Consider the following 12,701-nt stretch of genomic DNA (forward strand, 5'->3'; position numbering starts at 1 on the left):
AGATATTTTAGTTTTCTTTCGTAGTATTATACTTATAAATTGATATCTAATTTACTAAATATGTGACTAAAAAATAATAAAAAATTACATGCATAATGGGTTGGGCCACGAATAGACTTAGTGAGTCGGGCTTTTGGGCCTGGCCTGGCGAGGAAAAGCTTCGCTCATGCCGCTCATTACAATCGGAGCAACTCAAATCGAGCTCGGGCCAGGCTTAGCTTGTTAAAACCAAATTGGTTCTAATCGGCCCAATGATCACTTCTATTGGTGTATTGGCCGAAAAATCACAACTTTGGAGGATTAGGGTTTTTTTTTTTTTCCTTTTGGCAATTTGTAATAAATTTTATGTTTGATGTTGGGTTGCTGAGGTCTAACTCAATTTGTGATAAATTTTATGTTGCGATTCATTATCTTAATCGTTTACTTTGTTTGGATTATGAATCTAGCCTTGTTTATTTCAGCAATAAGATTAATTCTAGAATATATATATATATTTTTATTGTTATTTTAAAATAAGATTTTTATTTTAAGAATAACTATTACTGTATTCACTTATATTCTGTAATAAGAGTGTAATAATTAACTTTAATATAATATAAAGTGAATGAAAATTTAAAACAAAAAGTATTTTATTTTTTTATAAAATTACCATGAATATTATTTTATTTGATATAAAATAGATTGATAAGATATATACCAAGAATAATTAGTAATTTAGTTAGTGTACTATATAAAATATAATTTTAATAAATAGTATTTATATTATAAAATAGAGTTATCATGTTGTTTAGCTATTATTCTAAAATTATATTTTAAAATAAGAAAAAAAAATTATTCTGAAATAAACGGTGCTAAATGTATCAGGGGATTTACTTATTTATAGCTCGTCTGTAATTCAAATGATGCACCACGTGTATTAACTTCTGCATTTAGATGCAGAGATCGTTGTTGCACTTTGGAAGCTCTTTAATCGTTGTTCTTATTTGTGAATGATTGACTTATGCAAGTCTTGAATCTAGACATTAATTGTTGGTATTCAGATAGCCGGTAACCGAATTAATTCGTCCATTAGGACAATTCCATCGTAAGTATCGCCTGGGATTACGATGGAATTAACGTCCGAGGCTACCTAGGTATCATCACCTCCGTCTCTACAAAAGAAACGAACGCAGCCTATATATAAAGCATGCAAAAGTCTCTCCTAACAGAGATTTGTTCCCTCTTCTACTCTTCAAACTCTCTCCTGTGCTAACTCCTCGTCATGGCTGCTCACTTTGCCATCTCTCCTCTCCCGACTAGTGCAGTCCCAGTTGCGAGTCGCCAACCACAGTTGCAAACTGCCATGGTAATCTGTAGCTCTCTATCTCATCTCTTCTTTCCTGTGAGTGATATAAGCTGCTAAGATGTGTCCATTAATTACTCCATTCCCGTGAACAGAAGCCTTGTGGGCTAAGGCTTATGCACAGGAATCAGTTTGTGAGTACAAGATTCACAGTTGCATCCAGGGGATATTCCAGGACTACAATCTCATGCTCCTCAGTAAGATTAAGTTTAACATTTTCTATGATCTAATATCTATATAGAAAGCTATAACTGGAAAGTACCCTTTTGCATATCATATATATATTTATACTTCGGTTACAGGCGCAGCCCGAAACTCTGCGGATTGTTCAGGATACTATTGCTAAGCAACTATCCATTGAAGAAAGCACAGTGACATCTCAAACTAAGTTTGCTGATCTAGGAGCTGATTCTCTCGACACAGTGCGTGAGATTGGAAGCAAGCATGTTATCGTTAATGTTTCGTTAACTAGTTGTGTTACTTAACTTGAGGAAAATTATACGTCTAGTTATGTTGTAAATGACAGGTGGAGATTATGATGGCACTGGAAGAGAAGTTTGGAGTTGCAATCGGAGAAGGAGGAGCTGAGAACATTGCAACTGTTCAAGATGCCGCAGACCTAATCGAGAAGGTGAAGGCAGAGGGAGGTTAAACTGTGCAGCCAATTAATGGCAAATGTTTCTACATGTTAGAAATGGAAAAAATAAATCAGAAGATAATAGTCTTATAAGTTCATCTCAATTCTCTCTAGGTTGTTTTTCTACGCGATGGTTCATGTCACTTAAATTGAGAACCCCCTCTCCAGGATTATAGTCTCAAACATCACCAGGTAAAAAGAACTATGGTAGAATTAATCATCAGCTATGGGGTTGCTGGCAGTGAAGGTAGGAAGAGGATAAGGCTGCTGGCTCATATATGTAGGAGAAAAGAAAGTATCAGTTGGATAAGAATGCTGACTGTCGTAGCTTTGACTGTCACATGCATAGTTTGAAGCCATAGGAGATCTTTTGAACAAATACTCTTATCTATGTTCAACTAGAAAAATAAAAAGGGAACTCTGCTACATGATCATACCCATCATAGTGAATTCTTCTACACAACTCCTATAAGAAAAGCAAAATCTAGATGCAGGAAAATCCACAAAAAAAAAAAAGTAGGCCTTTTCTGCTCGAATTTTTCTAACATCAAGGTACATAGCTAACTTTCTTTATTAACTGTTGGTCATGATACTGAAACATTAAAAAGAAAATTAAAAAAAAATTAAGAAAGAGATGCAATTAAGTCTTAAACACATGCTGCATTAAAATCCATCAACCAACTTTTACACAGCAAAATCTGAAACAGCTAGCACAGCATAGCAAGGGGGAAGGAGAGCAGAAAAGCAAGAAAACAACCCTATGTTAACAACCCCTCTTAATCCACGTATCTAACAGTCTCTCCTTTGTCCACTTTTCTCTCTCTCTCTCTCTGTCCGTCTATCTCTCTCTCTCTCTCTCTCTCTCTCTCTTTCCACCCTATAAGTGCCACTATAGTTTTATTATAAACTACAAAAATCTGCATCTTATACACAGATTTACAGACATAAACAACGTCAGAGTCTCCATCACACTACGTAGTAGTGTGTCCCTTTTTTCTTCTTTTCTTTTCCTCCAATTCTGCAAACCTCTTCATCTCTATCTCAATCTTCATCTATCCAATGAGCTAATCACCACCCTGCTTAGACGAAGTAAAGGATTAGATAAAGCCAAAGAAAGAAAAGGAAAGTTGAAGACAACCATGTGATCAAAGCTCTCCACTTGGGTCCTAATCTGTCAAAAGATAAATCTTTTCCGTAGACAAAAGAAATGGTAAAAGGAATAAGAATATATGCTGAAGTACAGGGGCTGCAATGGTACAAGGGGGCCGTTAATAATGGATAACTATTGCTATCAAGGCGTGATATTTATATGACAGAAGATCTATCACAAAAGACTCAGGGTTCTAACAATAATTAAATTTCGTATCAGGGACCAAAATAAAATTATGAAAAAAAAGAGAGGATCGAGGGGTCAGACCAGTCGTAAACGGTGGGGCTTCTGGGCTCCGCCGTCTCCATCCCCTCGGCCACCGGCTTCTGCTTCCTCCTCAGACTCCTCCATTGCTCCCTCGGCGTCAGGGCTACACAAATCAAATCAAACCAAAACCAAACAAAAAAGGAGCCAGCTTTAGCCAACAAATCCCCTTCTAGAACCTCCTAGAATCTTCAAGAACAAGATCCAAGAGATGGGAATCTCAGTTCTCACGTGCAAAGGGCGAATCCGGGACGCTCGCGGGCGAGGAGGGCACGGAGCTGGAGTCACCGGAGACGCTACGAGGCGAGCAGACGGGGGAGGAGGAGGAGGTGGTGCGCACTATAGTGATGCTTCTGGTCACCGTCACGCCGGTGCCGGCGGCGGCGGCGGAGGCGGAGGAAGGGGAGAAGGAAGAGTATTTGCGGAGCTTGCCGAGGCCGGATTCCGGCGGTGGGCCGGCGACCGTGTCATCCCAAAGGTGGTCGAGAAGGCCCATCTCTCTCTCTCTCCTCTTTTATCTTCTCTCTACTCAACTATTGACTCTGCTTATTTCTTTCCCTTCTCTTTTGGTGGGGGAGGTGGGGAATTTATAGAGGAGAGAGAGACGGGAGGGGAAGGGATGGGAAACTTTGTACGAGACTTCCACGTGGCGTGATCTGAGTGAATCCCTAAAGGCAAAGACACAATAGACGTCTGATATTGTGCCATGTCATCTAGTCTTCTGAGAAGTTTGTAGAAAGTATTCTTGGATGTATCGGTAGTGGATTTGGGCGATTTCTCAGGGGTTTATTTTGGATTAGCTCAATATTGGAAAGAGTTTGTTGATTGGCTACAGTTAGCTTGGCTCGGCGCGGCTCAGCTGGCATTTCTAGGCACAGCCGAGCCGATATTAGCCGAGCTGCGTTTGACGGAGCCAAAGCAAATATAACGAGGGAAACCGGAAAAGTTGGAGAGTATTGACTGGGTTAACCATGGCAGGGCCCACCCGGTTCATTCCACGTAATGGATAAGATCACATCTGACACGGCCAACAGCTATGCGCCACGTCGTGGGGCCTCCCATTATTAGTATAACTTGTTCCCAGATTAGGGTCTAAGCTTTGAGCTTTCTCACTTGGTACGGTGAAAATGGATGGGTTGAGGATTTTATTTTTCAAACCAACAAGCACTCTCCCGAGTTTATTTAAGTATCTTGGCGTATTTTAAAACTTAAATATTAAAATATATGTGTTACAAAATCATTGAGTCAGCATGACTTTTAAATATAAGTCGTCGATTCAACCATGGACTTATATAGAATTTTACCTAATTATTTAATAATAGCTAACTAACCAGCGATTTCTAAACGCACATAATTTTATATTTAAATTTAAAAAATAAATTAAATATGTTAAAAACTTAAGGAGAAATTTAAAATAGTAGAAACTCGGGATTAATTTTGATCATATTTGTCTTTGAGTTTTTTTTACCAATTTAATATTTGGCTTTGTGTTGTATCTTTATAGTCTATGCGGATAGGGATATGAGTTAAAACATAATAGTTAAATTAATATCTGTATATTATTTAGTTTTAAACATATTGAAAGCTGAGGTATAATGGATATTTCTATATAAGCTTCTAATCTAGTGTTAGTATGGATATGCTCAGAAAGGTATTACATATTCAGAAAATAATAATGGATATATCTCATATTTAATTTGTCATTATGTTTCGCAAATATAATAATTTAATTTTTATTTGCATTCGAATTTATATTCAAAGAAAAATTATATATACGATGGATTTTTTAAGATCTCATGTGCTTAGTGGTAATAAACTATCAATCACTTTATAATATTTTAATATAATAGATATGGTCTGCTCATATGTAGATCAGATAGATACCTTTTTGTCATAAATTCTTGGCTACATTAGAAACCAACATAAAATAGTGTCTTTTTATTCCTTTTCTTCTGAAAGCTGATTAGTTGAACAAGCTACTATCAGACAATAAAAGCTATCAAGTCCATTTTCACACAGTAAATAATTCATACTAACAATCAACTGCTTGAAATGAAGCTATAATTAGAGGAACTCTCAACCCCAATTTTATCCTCCTTCCAGTTTCCTCCAGAGAAATACTAACCACACTCTGATAACAATTTTGACTCCAGAAAGATAAGACGAAAAGGCTACTTTTAGATAATCAAATAATGTCCAGTGATCTGAAGGAAAGTTGCAACTTCAATAAACGGAAAGAAGTTGAATCAAAAGTTTGCCTTCTTTTTCTTTTTCTTATTCTTTTATTCTTATCACTTCAATGCAAACGGAAAGAAGTAATATCCTCCTAAGGGTATTACTGTCCCTCACCACAACCTATTAGGTTTAGGTTAGTCTTGTCTCTTACTGGGATTCGATTGATTAGATCTCGTGGTTAACGTATAACAAGAACCGGAGTAACTAATCGGTGGAGAACGAATTAATAGTCAATGAAATCGTCAATGGCAGTCATCATCAATCAATATCAGCTCAATCGCCACTTGAATTATTGGAATTCCAGCATAAATTTTGGCCACACACATAAGTTTTCCATTATTCAGTATCTGCACAAATTTTCAGCAACCAGAGCTTTACTAGTCTCTTTTGCTATCTGCTGATAGCTTATGAGGAAGCTAATTACTTTATGGTTGGAAGCTTTTCTATAAGCTTGCAGTGGCCTCTCTCTTTTGTGACAGCCAGCTGTGGCTCTTGATATTCTTTTGTTAGGTGGGATGGTTTGAAGAGTAACTATTCTACAGCCTATGTGGGGCCTCTCGGAGTACTTACATTACTTAAAAAAAGAGGAAACCAAACATCATCATCACTGTAGTTCAGTGGTTACATTCCTCCTTCTTTTTTAACTATACTAATCATGTTTTAATTTTTTTTTATTGAAATAATTACTCATCAAACTTATTATTATCAAATAAGATCTAATTTACTGCGGCCCTAATAAAAATGCTAAACTAATCAGCGCTTTATCCATAAGCAAAAATAATGATCAGTTTAACGTTTTTATTTGATCCTAGAATACTAAATTGATCAACGTTATATATATATAAAAAAGATATATGACGATAAAAATATTGAACTAATTAGTAGTTTTAAAAATAGTAATTAATTTAGTATTTTTGTTATAGCTACAGTGAATTAGATCTTATTTGTTAATAAGTTTAAGGAGTAGTCTATTTCGGTAATAAAAAAAACTCTTGAAACCTGACACCAAAAATTATAAGTAAAATTCATCTCATAAACACCTTACATGAATATTTTGAACCATTGGGACTATTTCTTTGAGGGTTTGATTCAGTTATCTATGCAAAAGTTAGCAGCAGTGTACTGATGAGTAAAAATATCCTGTGAATAAAATATAATACAGGAGAAAAAATAATAGATATTAATAAGGTTAAAAGTCTAATACATTTAGTATAGTAGCTACTTTTAAAATCAAATAGTTAATAAAACATTTGATCTACAAAACCACTATAAAGAACTCAAAATATCTTTTCTATGGACTTATATTATGAAAAGTATATATCTATATAACCAGATTTGACCAAGTAGTTGGATTGATCGACTTGACGTAGTAGAGAAGATAAGAAAGCTATCGTTTCGTTTTCAATCAAAATCGCACTCTAGTCATGGTGGAAAAATAATACTATCACAGGCTAATTCCAGGCAATTATGTCACAAATATATTTGAAAGCTACTAGAAAATGATATAGATTCGTATGCCTACATTTCGACAGGCAATTGGGCGATGCAAAATTCGAGCCCAATTTTGATATCTTGGAATAGAAATTGATGGGCTAGGCTAATCTGGGCCTAATGGGCTTAATTTATTTTCAAGAAAAATGCAATAAAACAAAATAAAATTTGCACCTATACCCCTCATAAGTCATAACCTATCTTATTCACTTATATGCCCTACTGTTATCATTCGGTAACTGGTTGTTAAATAAAGAACTATTTAATATTAAAAAGACACAAACACCTTTTGATCCTTTTTTGCATATATACTTTATAATTTTTTTATTTAATATATGCAAATAAAGGACAAACAATTTGCTTAGGATACCAGCAAGGGCATATATGCAAATAGATATACAAGTAAAATAACTATTTTTGTGAAGATTGTGACAATAAGTTGTTAATTGAATATCTTTTGCATCTTTTTTTTAAAAGCGATAAGATAGAGTTTAATGGTTTCTTAAAGAAATTCTCTTTAGTTTTCCTTTCTCTTTACTTTTAAGCTTGTATGCCTTTTTCTTCCTTACGTCTCCTTAATAAGTTAACTAATTCTTAAAATTATGTTAATCCTAATTAACTCTTTAATTGTGTGATATAAGTAAACAACACCATCCTTACAAGAAAAAAATGATGCTGTCACCATAAAGTGCCACTAATTTACAATGCAAAGTGAAGGTATCATTCATAACATCAAAGTGAAAAGTTCTCACAAGCCTAAACTTCGTTATATATATATATATTTAATTTATAAAAAGTACAGGGATCCACGAGGACGATGGAAAAGATTAATTAGACGGTGGAAATTAGTATTAAATAATTGGATTAGTTTATCTAAAATAGGGATAAAAGTGATACTGTAACCGACCCTTTAAACCAACGTTTGAACGGTCGAGATGTGCGCCATCCTAACAATCTTAACTGCTGAGGCTGGAGAGCCGTTTAGGCTCGCCTTTCTCGGCGTAATACTTGCCCGTGGGGCACCAGATGCTGACACGTGGAGAATTAACATAGCCCCTCTTAATTTTTCCCTTCTTCTCTATCGCTTTTAGTTCCACAATTGCCCCCATATAATAATCGAAATTACTAAGTCGAGATAAGTGAGGTGAACTGGAAAAGGGAAAGGTTTCAGGGTTATAAAAGTAATTTAGGATGTAACGTTTAAATCGCCTTTTCTTCCCCTCTTTCTCTCTCTCTCTCTCTCTCTCTCTCTCTCTCTCTCTCTCTCTCTCAATGACAGCTTCTCCTCTCTGAGAGAATGGCCTTGACTCCTTCATCAAAGAAGGTACGAGGAACAAAGAGCTTTTAATCGTGTATTTGGATTGAGGCCTTTATTTTGTTTTGTTTTTCTTTGGCGAAATCTCATCCTATATTTAATTTGTTAGGAATCAGATTGTATTATATATATATATAGTAGTTTTGAGATCCATTTTGATGTAATTTTGTTTATATAGATCATAATGGTTGCAGTTTATTCCAGATTAAAATTTTATGTAGATTGATTACGAGTCTTCGTAGTCCTAGAGGTATCATTCCGAATTTAATGTTAAACACCACTTTTATTTTTCTCAATTATATTCCAACGGAATAAAAACCCCCCGATTGGATTTAGTTGCAACTCTCCAATATGATACTCTTGCTTGCATGTGATGCTCTGTTTTGTTAAATACGAGAAGACAAAGGAAAAGTTCTATTCGATGTACACGTCGTACAAATCTCGGCACCAACAATCACATGATGCATCACAAATTTGCAAGAATTAAGTCTCATCCGACCGATAGCGCTACGAAATCATACAAGATTCTGATATGTGATCATCATCATGTGCTCTCATGTTAATCCTCTGCTCTGAGAGATTCCTTATTGGCATGCATTGTTGTTGCAATTCATCGAGGAGACGATGATCTTCTTCGTGGGAATGCAAAATGTCAAACACTAGAAACTACACTGAATTAAACAAATGGCGTGCAGATCCACGGAACCGATGAGTTGTAGTTGGAGCTCTCACCAGTAAGTCCGCCAGCCATGGGAGACGAGAGCGGGAAGGCGGCGACCGGAATCCGGCAGATCGTTAGATTGAGGGAAATTCTGCACAAGTGGCAATCCCTGGCCATTGGGTCGAGAGACGACCAGCCTGCGGTTTCTGGAATCCCACCGTCGGTCGACAAACGGCTGAAGAGCGTGTGCATTCAATGTGACTCCGACGAGGAGAATTGCCAGAGCCCCGAGCCGCCGCCGGACGTCCCCAAGGGGTATTGCCCCGTCTACGTCGGGCCGGAGCACCGGAGGTTCGTTATACCGACGACTTACCTTGGCCTCCCGGTATTTAAGCTGCTCCTGGAGAAGGCCGAGGAGGAGTTCGGATTTGATCAGCAGGGTGCACTGACACTGCCCTGCGATATCGAGACATTTAAGTACATCCTCCAATGCATGGAGCATCACCGGAAGGGCCTCATCGACGACGGTAAAAATTAAAATTTCTTTCTCTCATCTCACAGTTCAAATTCCTTTTTTCTAATTGAAATCTCTTTGTCTTCGTTTCTCATTCGGTTCTTTTGGTAGAAGGAAACCCCAACGAAAGCGTCTCAACTCAGCTGCAGCAAGTTCAGGAGTCTGGAGTCTTTTCACATAAAGATTAATTTTAGGGATTTATTTCAGCTTTAAGGACAGGGGACGTGTGAGGTTTTCTTCACCTTCTTTTACTGCAGGGGATCTGATGGGATTATTCTGACCCACAATTCCCTGTGTTTGTAAACCATGACAATTTAAACGTAATTCTTCTTAATTGATTCTGTTCAACATTCATTTAGACTTGTACTTAACTGAGAGTTTTCTTTCTTTATTTTGACTTTCACCGTCGAATGTAATGCTTCTTATTTCATTATTTCATCAAAGTCATACCGTCGAAATTTTATTCAGATCGCTCATTTAACAAATGAGTCAAACATGAGCAAACTTAACTAGCTCTTTTTCAGCTCAAATATCTCATTCTATGCCATATTCTCTATTTTGTATTGATTAATTAATACAAGTTTCTTGAGCTATAAATGAGCTCTGACTTGAATTCTTTTCTAGCCGACCTAATCGTATGTGCAAGTGCAACACGAGCTTCAATTTAGGAGCATGGCTTATTGGGCTACATCGCTTTTCTTGCTGGGCATTTTGTCTACCATAACAAATTAATGGGCCTAGGTCCAGATCCATCATTAACCCCCCACACCCCCCAAAAGAGAAGAAATTATGAAAAATATATCTTATATTTTTTACTTTTATTATCATTCACACCCTATCCTATTAAGTATTTTATCATTCTAAGTCCTCCTACGTTTTATTTTTAATACCTCAATCAACATCCTACTAACTCATGCCCCCGGATGCTTCCCACTGGCCAGTTGATTCCAACCGGAATTAACTGTCACAGCCCCCACTCACTCGCTTTCATTTCCCTCTCATGCACGAATGCATCGTTCTCTGTCTCTCTCTCTCTCTCTCTCTCTCTCTCTCTTCCTACTTCCAGTCTTTGAAACCCAGCAGGAAAAGAAGGGATCGGAATACGAGATTTGGTGACCCCACGAGGACATATAATCTTGTTTAGTTTATATCCTCATGCATGCGCTCAAATAATCTATTCTTTCCTCCCCCTCCCCCTCTGCTGCTCGGCAGAGGAGCACCATCAAACATCACATGTGCTACTTATCTGACCCACTTCTACCATCTTCTTCTTCTTCTCTCTCTCTCTCTCTCTTATCCTTCCAAGCCTATGGAACACTTCTGCTGCTGGGAAAACTAAACTAGGAGAGAAGTTCTCAATCCAAGTTAACTAGCGATCTCCAACAAATTAAGGATCAATCCACATGCTTAAATGATTCGAACTTGTCATTTAGCTGCTGTTAAGAGGAATCGAGATCTTAGCAGAAAACGATGGTAGATGAAATTATTTCGGTGAGCATCTCTTTCCTCTCTTTTTTTTATCACCTCTCTCTCCAGTGCAGTCGTGCGTATGTATAGATAGATGGGTGGTGGCCAGTTATTAAATAGACAAAGACTAGGGATGAGAATGGTAACCAGTGGGGAGGACTGAGGAGGACTGCAATCAAACCCCGCCTTCTCCGGTAGGTGCACATGAGAGAGGTGTCATCATATCAGGAGGGTGATGTTCCAACGAAGCACAAGTACAAACACACCACTCTCTAATCTCTATCCTTATCCGCTCACAAAAGGTTGTAACTTTGAACAATACCTTAGGAGTTTTTTTTTTTTATTTTGACTATATTAAGAGAATGATATATTTTTAATTATCCTAGATGCATCAATTGTCATGAGTCAAGTAGTCAATTAACTAATTAGGTCTATCAATTATTTAGAATATAAAGCCCCTAGAATTAAATTATAGGGTCACTTTGTCGGATGAATTATTGTCCGTTTTCAAATAGATATTCTTATTTATTCTTAGAGTGTATTAGATTTTAATGGCCACTTGTAATATATATACATAATTATTCCTTATTAGTGTTTGGTAAAATGAGATCATCAATCTTAATGATGATTTGCAATATATATAAAAAGATGGAAAATGTCGTCCTCTCTAATTAGAAGAGAAAGTGAAATAAACTAAAATTAAAAATATTGGGTGATATTAGAAAGGAAAATAAACTCACTCATAACTCTATTTTCTCTATCCAAATACCATAAATTTTATAATAAATTTTTTAAAAAATTATCATATGATTAAGCAACTCTCCAAATAAAAAGGTTTTACATGGATAATTATTATTTTTAGCTTAAAAGGCTCTACGTGGATATATATATATATATATATATATATATATATATATATTCTATTCTATTTTTTTCTACTTTCCATCAACTAAATGCAATCTCAATGAAAATATTAATCACGGAATAGTCCTATGACGTTTTTTAACGAACAATAAATGTCCAACGACAATTAATAGAGGAGAAGACATTTAGAAAGAAGAAGAAGAAGAAGAAGAAGAAGAAGAAGAAGAAGAAGAAGAAGAAGAGGGTCTCGGGCAGAATAATGGGTAATAATTTGGTGGGGTCGAGATGTAAAATTTATCGGTTGGACTTTATCCAACTGAGAAGTAACGTGGCTTAAGTAGAAATGGGAATGATTTTAGGGAAACTCAAAGATGTCCTGGAATTTATTCATTGCGCACCAATGCAACACTAGTGTTGTCACTCTCACACCATTCCACACTTTGATCATTGGGTCCGAGCAGTACTACTCACACCTGAAGCCATCATCATCATCATCACCATCACACGAGAAAATACCAAAAATCTATTTTGATTCCCATATATAATACACATTTCTCATCCTTTCGAATTTTGACTGACATCGTCAGCTTGTAAAATAGTGGACAAATATTTTATCAAGACAAAGACAAAGAAAAAAAAGAAACACACAGAGAGGTAAATTTTTTGAGGGATGATTTTATTTTCATCCCTTCAACTATCATTTTTATACTTACCCCTGATTTTTTCTTTGTATACATTGATTGATCTTTTAAACTATCAAA

At 36.3% G+C, this 12,701-nt stretch overlaps 3 protein-coding genes across 4 annotated transcripts; 2 read left to right on the forward strand and 1 right to left on the reverse strand.

The window, feature by feature from the left end:
• Positions 1-1,142: 1,142 nt before the first annotated feature.
• Positions 1,143-2,918, forward strand: LOC140779216 (acyl carrier protein 1, chloroplastic-like). The gene is made up of 4 exons (XM_073124213.1): positions 1,143-1,345; positions 1,438-1,539; positions 1,645-1,764; positions 1,869-2,918. Exons 1-4 carry the CDS (start codon positions 1,262-1,264, stop codon positions 1,992-1,994), a joined length of 432 nt encoding a protein of 143 aa, XP_072980314.1. The 5' UTR covers positions 1,143-1,261; the 3' UTR covers positions 1,995-2,918.
• Positions 2,620-3,953, reverse strand: LOC140779217 (dormancy-associated protein homolog 4-like). Its single transcript, XM_073124214.1, has 3 exons — positions 3,625-3,953; positions 3,397-3,499; positions 2,620-3,055 (listed from the first exon to the last, which is right to left on the reverse strand). The coding sequence occupies exons 1-3, from the start codon at positions 3,887-3,889 to the stop codon at positions 3,028-3,030; spliced, it is 396 nt and encodes a 131-aa protein (XP_072980315.1). The 5' UTR covers positions 3,890-3,953; the 3' UTR covers positions 2,620-3,027.
• Positions 3,954-8,344: 4,391 nt separating this feature from the next.
• LOC140779215 (uncharacterized) lies at positions 8,345-9,991 on the forward strand. 2 transcript variants are annotated; one of them, XM_073124211.1, is made up of 3 exons: positions 8,345-8,443; positions 9,130-9,622; positions 9,721-9,991. In XM_073124211.1, the coding sequence occupies exons 2-3, from the start codon at positions 9,184-9,186 to the stop codon at positions 9,795-9,797; spliced, it is 516 nt and encodes a 171-aa protein (XP_072980312.1). In that variant the 5' UTR covers positions 8,345-8,443; positions 9,130-9,183; the 3' UTR covers positions 9,798-9,991. The 2 variants fall into 2 exon arrangements, with proteins under 2 accessions (XP_072980312.1, XP_072980313.1); XM_073124212.1 differs by having other exon boundaries at positions 8,394-8,443; positions 8,835-9,622.
• Positions 9,992-12,701: the final 2,710 nt, after the last annotated feature.

Source organism: Typha angustifolia, chromosome 15 (assembly GCF_048772165.1).
Source record: "Typha angustifolia cultivar Huaian chromosome 15, ASM4877216v1, whole genome shotgun sequence".
Classification (NCBI taxonomy): Eukaryota; Viridiplantae; Streptophyta; class Magnoliopsida; order Poales; family Typhaceae; genus Typha; species Typha angustifolia.